The sequence below is a fragment of the Myripristis murdjan genome, chromosome 24 (assembly GCF_902150065.1).
Source record: "Myripristis murdjan chromosome 24, fMyrMur1.1, whole genome shotgun sequence".
In the NCBI taxonomy this organism is placed as follows: domain Eukaryota; kingdom Metazoa; phylum Chordata; class Actinopteri; order Holocentriformes; family Holocentridae; genus Myripristis; species Myripristis murdjan.
The window spans coordinates 6,808,815-6,818,651 of record NC_044003.1 but is presented as its reverse complement, the minus strand read 5'-3'; the positions used below and the strand labels follow the sequence as shown (position 1 = coordinate 6,818,651).

The window sequence follows — 9,837 nt, the reverse complement described above, 5'->3', positions numbered from 1 at the left end:
AAAGAGAAAAGGACACACAGAGAGAGAGACAGACAGAGAGAGAGAGAGGGAGGAATGAAAAAGGAGGGTCTTGTTGAAGGGTGACGTCTGGAGCGACAGCTGACCCCCAAAATAACCACGAGCCTCAACTCACACAGCGAGCTGAGAGCCAGCTGAGTGTCAGTGTGTGTGTGTGTGTGTGTGTGTGTGTGTTTGTGTGTGTGAGAGAGTGAGACCTTTCCTGATAAGTGGGGAGCATGCCTCTCGTCTGTGTGATTGTCTTTGTGTGTGTGTGTGTGTGTGTGTGTGTGTTTCACTGATGATGCACCAAAGAAAATGTGAGGATGTCAATCAGTGAAAACGGTCAACACGTTCAATGTTTTTACTGTCCCATAAGACAAAATAACCATAATGAGCCTGATTATTAGCTATTGATCAATACCAGTGACTGCACACAACAAAAGTCTCCATCTTAACAAAACATGCAGTCTCATCTCCAGGCTTAAAATCTTGGTTTTCTTCAAACAAGGTCAAAAATCTGCAAGTAGGATGAGCTAATCCCCAAGTTCCAGTATTTTGAAATAAAGCAGATCAGCCACCAGAACCAAGAAAATGACACTTGCTTCAAAAACACTCTGGAAACAAGCTGATTAGTGTTGGAAACAAGTGGAATTATCTCATCCCACTGGAGGATGTTTTTTTTTTTTTTTTTTTTACCTTGTTTGCAGCCTGACTTCTCCACTAGGAGGCGCTGTGGCCCTCTTTCTCTGTGCATTTTCGATGCGTGCATACACCATACAGTGTAGCAGGGAGGCAGGTGTTAAGTGGCTAGGCTAAGAGTTTCTAAAAGTTAAAAAAAGTATATTTTGGTGGCAATTTAGCCGCTGCTTTCACTTTGAAATGACCCGATTTCCCCTCAGAGATCAATAAAGTAGTTTCTCATTCTGATTCTGATTCTGAACCAAAAGCTTAACAAAAGACTCTGGACTTTCAACAACACCTGAAACAAGAAATGCAGGAAAAGTCGCCAGCACAATTGTATTTCCTGTAGTCCCTTGCAGTGGAAATTTGCACAAAGCTTATATACACTGTATTCTGTGTGTGTGATGTCAGCCAATCAGGAGTCACCAGGAAAAAACAAACATGTTACACACACACACTGACATCAGGCTGTGAAAAGTCAAGCCCTCAGCACATTGACAAAGACTGAGGGCAGCACTTTTTCATTAGTCACTGCATGTTTCTATGATAATGTATGATTTGTGTGAGAGTAACACACAACAGTAACAAAACTGATTTATGATTAAAACATTAAATGTATTTCACAAATGCAATGGCAGGAAGGATGGTGCCCCGGCGCCCTTGCTTGTTTGTAGAGATTTTAACACTGTGGATTGGACTAAATGACTTATTAAGAAGGAGATTTTTTTTGCTTGATCATTACTTAAGTGGAGCCTCAATCACAATCGCTGGAAATCTCCTACATTTCTAAGATGTGAGTTGAAATGTTCTGATTTTGGTTACAGAAGAACACTGCAAAAAGTCAAAATCTTACCAAGATTATTTGTCTTATTTCAAGTAAAAATGTCTTATTTCTAGTCAAAATATCTCATTACACTTTAAATAAGACATGATCAGCTCAGAAATTACTTGTCTTTAGACAATTTTCACTTGTTTCAAGTGAAAATTTACTTGAAACAAGTGAAAATTAGCTTGAAACAAGAAATAAATTTTGCCAATGGAACAAGCAAATTTTTATTTGTGACACAAGTGAACAAGTAAAAATTTGCTTGTTCCATTGGCAAAATTTGTTTCTAAATTTGTTGTTTTTTCTCATTTTCACTTGTTTCAAGTAAATTTTCACTTGAAACAAGTGAAAATTGTCTAAAGACAAGTAATTTCTGAGGTGATCATGTCTTATTTTAAGTGTAATGAGATATTTTGACTAGAAATAAGACATTTTTACTTGAAATAAGACAAATAATCTTGGTAAGATTTTGACTTTTTGCAGTGAAGGATTGAAAGTGAACTTTCTGAAACACCAAAAAATCGCCACGTTGCCTTGCATGCTGCCTTTCTGCTGCAGTGATGAAGAAGTTAACTCTACCGAGGACTGGATTTTATTCTCTGAATCAACGACGTGAGGATCAAAAAGCGTGGCGGGAGCATGCGGGGCGCCCCGGCTGGCGTTTGGTCATTTCGCGGTCAGCGGCACACATCACACCTGTTGGATTAGGAGGAGCAGATTATCAGTGGGCGTGGCAGCAGCTGGTGTCAGTCATGACCAATTAAACCTCCTGTTTTCCTCCCCTTTAAACCCTTTAAGGCGCTGTGGGACGGACCATTCTGAAGAGTCTGAAATGGATCTAAGAGAAAAGATCCTCCTCATGTGTTTGTGTGGGAAAAGGCATAATTACCACACGAGAATATACAGCATGAAAAATCTTGATGTTACCTTACACCAGGGATTCATAGCAAAGTGAAAAGAAAACAGTGGAAGCTTTTGCATGCATCAGCTGGTAAAGCCATAAAAACAGTACAGAATATGACCTTATTAAAGGAACAGTTCATGCAAAACACAGATATTTTCCCCATCACCTCTAACACATAGTCATGGTGAGCAGATACAGTTTGCCAGTGGGAAATAGTCCCCCAAGAATCCCTTCATCCTTGAGTGCTGTGGTTTTTCCAGAATGCTCCACCCCACCGAACAAAACAACACCCCTCCGGCCTCAGTGGGGTGAAGACAGTCAGACTTAAGACCTCGCAAAGTCACAGAAACTACCTGCATGTAGCTGGGAAATGATTTTTTCTTTGTATTTTGGGTGAACTGTTTCTTTAATCTTTAATCTTTGATTTCAAAATTGCACTTCACTGCTTAGTGTTTACCGACATGGACCACGCTGCTCATCTCCTCCCACTTGAACGCAATCAAGTTCACATTCACCGAAATACCGAGCAGACACAGATGAGGGGAAAAATAGCCTAAATAAATAAATAAAATCAGCATGCACCTGAAAACGCCACTTCAGGCCCTGCCGTGAGCTGTCTCGAAAAAAAAAAAAAAAAAAAAAAAAGCAGCTCTCAAGGTTTAATCATGACAAAAAGCAGCTTTATTTATTCATGTGTCATTATTCAAACAACAACATCTCGTTAAAGGACGGTTATTTTCATCTAGACGCGTACAAAAATACTAACTTTGCTAAAAAGCTGGAGTGCCATCATGTCTGCTGCTGCTGATGATAATAAATAAGACCGTGTGGCGCCCGGAGGTTTGAATCCCAAAGCACACAACTTCACCGAGTGTAGCTCAACACGCTGAGCCACAGTAGACTCTATTTCAGTATTCTGCGTGTTTGAATACCTTTGGAGTTTTTGTGTTATGTTATTTACATGTTTTACAGTTCAGGCATTCAGACGATGCTCTCATCCAGAGCAGGCGGGGACTCGGGGGCTCGTCTTGCTCAAGGACACTTTGACAGGATTTATGGCTGCTGATTGACACCTAGAGATCAAGCCTGAGACCCTCTGGTTACGGGACGCTCCTCTATCACCGCTGATCCACCCCGCCAGCTTGTGTGAGAAATAAATGTGTCATTAGGCGCCCGGGTTTTCCTCCGTGTTTGATTCAAAGTGTGGGACCGGCGCTCTCTGCCTCCAGTCTGCGCGGCCGTGCTCGGCGTCCTAATTACATTCTGTGCAGCTCATTTCATGCCTCCGCGGCGTGACCTTGAAGATTTCTGTCCCCCCGGCGATTGACTTGACAAATAAACTCAGTATCAGATGCGGCGCAGGCCTCGTTTCGACCGCCGGCCCTCGACAACACGCAGGAGAAATACAACGAGTCTGTTAAAAACCTAGTCCATTTGGAAAGCTTGTTTTTTTTGTTTTTTTTGTTTGTTTTACCCTAAATGCCTCAGTGCACATCTGCAGCAGCGAGTCAGACCCCGAACCCTGGCAGTGATACGACCATGCTCTACACATTCTATTCTATTCTATTCTGTTCTATTGTATTCATTGGTGTGCAGCAGCATTTCATTTTTTCAACAGCATATTACCATTTGGCTTTACATTTTTATCCCAACCTGATCTAGTCTATTCTGTTCTACGTGCGTTTACCTTAGGTGACCCCTGTGGCCATAGCTTGTACCATGTTTGACCCACATTACTCTGTTCTGTTCAATTCTGCTTCTATTTTGTTCTGCTGAAACCTCTAACCCATGTGCTACCTGATATCCTGTTGTATTGTGTTCTATTGTTTTGAATGATAATTGGTTTTCCCAAAGACTGTTGCCATTCGGTGAATCTATTCATTGACATACACTGATCTATTCTATTCGATTCTATTCTAATTTATTATATTATATTATATTATATTATATTATATTATTTGGTGTACAGCAGCATTTCATTTATTCCACAGTGTGTTACCATTTGGCTTTACATTTTCATCCCATACCCCTAACACTAACTACCCCATTCTACTCTATTCTATTCTATTCTATTCTATTCTATTCTATTCTATTATGTTCTATTCTAGGGGCAGTTTCCAAATCATGTTGCCATCTGGTCACACATTTACCTTAGATGACCCCAGTCAGCATAGTTGGTTGGTTAATTGACCCACATTGGTCTATTCTATTCTATTCTATTCTATTCTATTCTAACCAAACCTCTAACACATGCTGTGTCCAATAAGCTTTTGCATTCTGTTCAATCATTTTGATGATCAGTATCCCAAAGACTGTTGTCATATGGCGAAAAGTTGGTGCCATGATCCATTGACCTGCAATTGCTTATTTTATTCTGTTCTATTCTATTCTATTCTATTTATCGGAAGCAGCCTTGTTATCACATGCCCGTATCCGCTCCTTTCATCAGCACAGTAACTCAGTCAGTCCAGGACTCGGGGCCTGAGCTCTCTGCAGGCTGCAGCTCTGCACTGCCAGCGGCTCCAGGTGAGAATTTCCCTCCCAGCTGCAGGTCTTTGTGGTTAAAAATGATAATAATTAAAAAAAAAAAAAAACGTTTTCCATTCAGCTTAGCTCACTCTGGTTTGCTGTTTGCACACCAAGTCCGCCACCAAGTCGAACTCATTCTGTCCCAGCCACAGCTCCGGCAGCTCCTTCACCCGGTCCAGCCCAAACTCCACCACCAGAGCCATCAGCGCCTCCTCGTCCACCAGATCCGCGTCTATCCCGCTGGGAGGCAGCAGAGCGGCGGGGACGTGCTCCAGGAGCCCCGCTGGAGCCCATCCAGGCGCGCCGCCGTCGCCAAACCGGTCCGTCGCCGTGCCGTTTAGCTGGTAGCTCCCGGTCTGCATGTCATGCGTGTGATGCTGGTGGTGGGATGCGGGGTGTCCGTGGTTGCTGTAGTACTGCGAGTTCAGCTTCTGCAGCTGCCTGCTGGCCGCCAGCTGCCCGGGTGAAGCAGCCGCCGCGCAGCCGGAGCTCGGGAAGTGGGAACCGCTGCGCACTCCGACTCCGCTGCGCATCCCGCTGCCGTCCATATGCCCCGTGTTTACATGCGCACTCCCGAGCGAGTGCACACTCCCGATCCCCCCGAGGTGGACATGCCCCCCCGCCGCTCCGTCAAATCCCAGCTGCAGCTGTGGCTGGAGGTGCAGCGGGCTGGAGAACTGACCCATGCCCAGCTTGCTGTGCGCTGTGTCGGGGTAGGCGGAGTGCGGGAGGCCGGTGCTCAGCGCGTCGGGGAGGCGTCCGGCGTGGTTCATCATGGTCATCACACGCTCCACCATCTCATGTAAGAGGACAGGTAAACAAACCAGAGCGGAAATCTTAAATCTTAAGGAGTAAAGCAGTCATTATTTGCTCATCACGAGATGAAGTCTCTTACTGTCAGATCAATTAAATTAGTCTCAATAAACTCAACATACAAATAAATAACGGGACATTAGGTACATGCCCCCCAACACACACACACACGCACGCACGCACGCACGCACGCACGCACGCACGCACGCACACACACACACACACACACACACACACACACACACACACAACCCACTGCCAATTACATAGGCAAATATGACATAAAAAGCGTCACTTATGTCTGTCGTCCCAGAAAATAATGACTACCCCTCCTTGCATTTACACGTACAGACATAATTAATTAACATGAGATATACTTACATGTATTTAGGGGGAGGTGTGAAATTATTTCGGATGGATCCCAGTCCGCATGCTGCAGATATGACGGATCAAACTGCCGATTTAGTTTTCACACACATCCCTAATTCTTTGGCGACAACACATTTTGTCATCAGTCCAATAAGAAACTGATTCCCTCAATCCAAACGCGAGGCAGCCTACATTCCCTCCAGAAGTTGAATCGCATGAGTTTGTCATCGCTGGACGAGCATCACGCCACAACAGCTGGTAGGCTACTCGCCTCTCTCTCTCTCTCTCGTTTTCCCTCAAAATTTGCGCCTTTACGCACGAAACTCGCTCTCCAGTCTCCTCCGCGGCTCCCCAGCTCCCATCAGCGCACTCCGCAACTCAACCTCGCTGCGTCTTGATCTCGCCCTTCTCTCCCAACAGACCGCAGGGCTGGTTTGCTCTTCCTCTCTGAGTATGATGTAGCCTACCTGCATGTCCAAACAGCCGCTCATGGGCGGAGCTACCCAACTCTGAGACACAGTGAGGGGTTTGCGGGGGGGTGGGGGCTTGAAATTTGGACTGGATGAGCCTCGTGCGTGTGTGTGTGTGTGTGTGTGTGTGTGTGTGTGTGTGTGTGTGTGTGTGTGTGTGTTTACATGACCATCCTGGACAAAACCTGGACCAACACACCTGACAAAGCATGCCGAAGCAATAACAACAATGTCATGTGCAGAACACATTTCCCAATACTGTTGGTGTTGCATTTTCTGTGTCTTGCAGTGATTTTTTTTTTTTCTGTACCTGAAGTGTTAACTGAACCCTGGAGGTATGGACTGATAGAGACACTGGTAAAATATTAATGTTGGCACTCTCAGTGTCAGATGATCTCTGTTGGAAGTGCAAAACAGAAAAGGGGACACTATTACATGTACTTTGGGATTGTAAACTGGCCTATCCATTTTGGGGAAAAAGTAACAGAATATACAGGAGAATGGCTTGACACAGAGATACCCATGCCACCAAGACTATAACCGTGTTTCCATCCACCTATTTTTATTCGCATTTTCAAAAATTGCGGAAAAAAAAAAAACTTGGATGGAAACGCCAGAAATTCGAAAAACGGCCGAAAATTCGCAAAAAGTTGTTACACTTGGAGGGGGTGGATTTCTCAGCGTATCGATAAACGAAAATGCGACTTTTTGCTGTGGAAACAGGGGTGTATTCAGCGCAGACGTACCGGTACGTAAAGTCAAGCTAACAGAAACGATAAAGCTCTTAACAACCTGTTGCATTACGGAAGCGTTGGGAGTATGGAAGCCCGGAGGGCCATTCTCCTCGCGACTAGCCGAAGAAGTGTGTGAGCAGACATTACCTTCAATGGATCATTACCGTAATTATCGGGGTACTGCAATACATTCAATGTCCGCTATGAAAAAAAAACAAAAAACAAACAAAAAAAAAACAGTTATTGTTAAATATTGTTTCAAAGAATTGTACCATAAGCCTACACAAACGTGTTTTAAGTTTTAAGGTGAATAAAAGTTGCCATATTATTGAAGAAAAACAATAAACTATGTCTGATCTATCATCACACTTAACACATACATGTGCTTTTACCTCCTCAAATGAGGGGTAAAATTTTAAACATAGGCTACATTGAAAGCCATACTGGAGCACTATTGTTTTAAATCACAGAGGCTCAAATACAGGCTGATGCTGATTGGATAACACCTGTGACACGCCCACAAAACGGAGTTAAACTACCTCAGAGGCATGTTGCTCTCTGTTACAAAACGTTACAACCAAACACACCATTCAATGAGACAACGTCACACAACGTTACGTATCGTAACGTCGTTGAATACACCCCTGGTTTTGCGAATAGACAATGACTGGACCGGATACCACGTCACACTTCTACGCTACAGTCTTATTATTAGTTATTTTTATTATTGTTAGTCTCTTATTCCTTATTTAGGATGGTTCGGTACGAAGTTAGCGCTGCCAAAATAGTAAGCAGACTTCTCCCAAGAGCCGACAAGTTCAGCAGGAATCTGTCCCTGATCAGCTGTTGAGTGTCAGCTGAGTGTTTGTTGTTGTTCAGTCGACACACAGACGCTATCTTATGACATCATCTCACGGCGCACTCTGCTCCCAATAATCGCAAAACAAAACTAACGGAAACAGGCATAAATTCGCATTTTCTTTTGCGCATTTTGACAAAATTCGCTCAAAAATTTCGATAGATTTGGATGGAAACCTGACTTATGTCTCTTGAGGGATCAAACACAAGTGCCTGGGATATCAAAATATGGCTTTGCAGTGATAAAGGTAGGAGTCATCACGGCTGCACATATGATCCTTAGATTTTGGAAAAATACATCTATATGGTAGAAATAGTGTCATATGAGCGGATGTTAGCAAGGGTAAATAATGAGGGGGAGGATGTTACGATGTCATGGGACTGTTTTCTTGCTCGTAGCATAACTGTTAGGACACGGAGACAAAGATAAGGTATTGCTGTGACTCATATAGTGTTTTGTGCCAATTATGCGTCTTGTGTTATGTGACGTTTTTATATGTTTACCATGTGCCAAATGACGTCGTATGTTTGTGCTGTCCATGTGTATGTGTTCAATAAAAACTTTAATTACAAAAAAGAAAAAAAAAAAAAAAAAAAAAAAAAAAAAATTGGCACTCTCGGAGCTTCCAGCACAAAAATCCAAGGCACTCAGGTCTTCAATGTAGGATTTAAAAAACAAAAAACAAAAACTCTATTAATAATAAAACTACAGATATAATGGAATTTTTTTGCCATCCTGTATTCCCTAATGAAGACCGCAAAGCATCAGCATCATTTTAAAATAACACATCTTTTACTTTATTGTGGTTTTTTTTATTATCTGGATTTGATGCAGTCTGATGCATGTGCAAATCAATCAAACTAAACCTAAATTAAAATAAGTGCCGTGTATCATTAAAGCATTTTTGTTGTAATTTGAAGACTCTGTTTCCATTTTTTAAGTTTTTTTCCCCCCCATGAGTTTTATCACCTAAAGAGCACCTGTGCTACTTCTGTGATCCCCTGCAGCGCTCTCTCTTTCATCATTACTATTATTATAACAATTTACTTTTTTGTTGGTTTACGGGGAAGTTTTCCTGTGTGCCATGCACGAGGAGGAGTGGAGATTTCCATTGCAGCCAAATGGGTCCTTTTGTTCAATAGGTGAGAGCAGATGGGTTACAGTTTGGTTGGTGTGAGAGCAGAACACGGAAAAGTGGAGAATAAACTTCCCAAAGTGAAAATAACATAAATAACAAATCCAAAATCTAAAAATATTTGGGAGGAAAGTGCAAAAATACAAGTATTGATTACAGCCTTGAAATACACAACTTTTACAGTATGGCTACAGGCTATTCACACACACACACACACACACACACACACACACACACACACACAGAACATACATACAGTATGCTTGCAACACATTCCAAGTGTGCACACCACCTCAGGCAGCTGTTTGAAGGCTGTAATAAATAGATCTGGTCTTTTTATTATTATTATTATTATTATTATCATTATTATTAGTATTAGTATTATTTTATTTATTTATTTATTTTTTTTGCATCACACTACAGTTTGTCTCTCAATTTTTTTTTTTTAAGAATGTGATAGAGACAAAAAACCTGCAGACTCTCAGCTCCTCATGGTCCAGGATTTGACACGAATGAC

At 42.5% G+C, this 9,837-nt stretch overlaps 2 protein-coding genes across 2 annotated transcripts in view; both read right to left on the bottom strand.

The window, feature by feature from the left end:
* The window catches only part of txlnba (taxilin beta a), a 21,223-nt gene extending 21,189 nt beyond the window's left edge, over positions 1-34 (bottom strand). Inside the window, exon 1 of the mRNA XM_030047940.1 lies at positions 1-34. This exon is cut by the window's left edge and continues 16 nt beyond it. The gene's annotated coding sequence lies outside the window, so the exon portion shown is untranslated.
* A 4,986-nt stretch (positions 35-5,020) lies between these two features.
* Positions 5,021-5,737, bottom strand: cited2 (Cbp/p300-interacting transactivator, with Glu/Asp-rich carboxy-terminal domain, 2). The gene has a single exon (XM_030047825.1). The coding sequence runs from the start codon at positions 5,735-5,737 to the stop codon at positions 5,021-5,023; it is 717 nt and encodes a 238-aa protein (XP_029903685.1).
* Between the last annotated feature and the right edge of the window lie 4,100 nt (positions 5,738-9,837).

Coding starts and splice junctions, on each gene's coding strand:
- cited2 (XM_030047825.1), bottom strand. CDS start 5,737: ATGGTGGAGCGTGTGATGACCATGATGAACCACGCCGGACGCCTCCCC.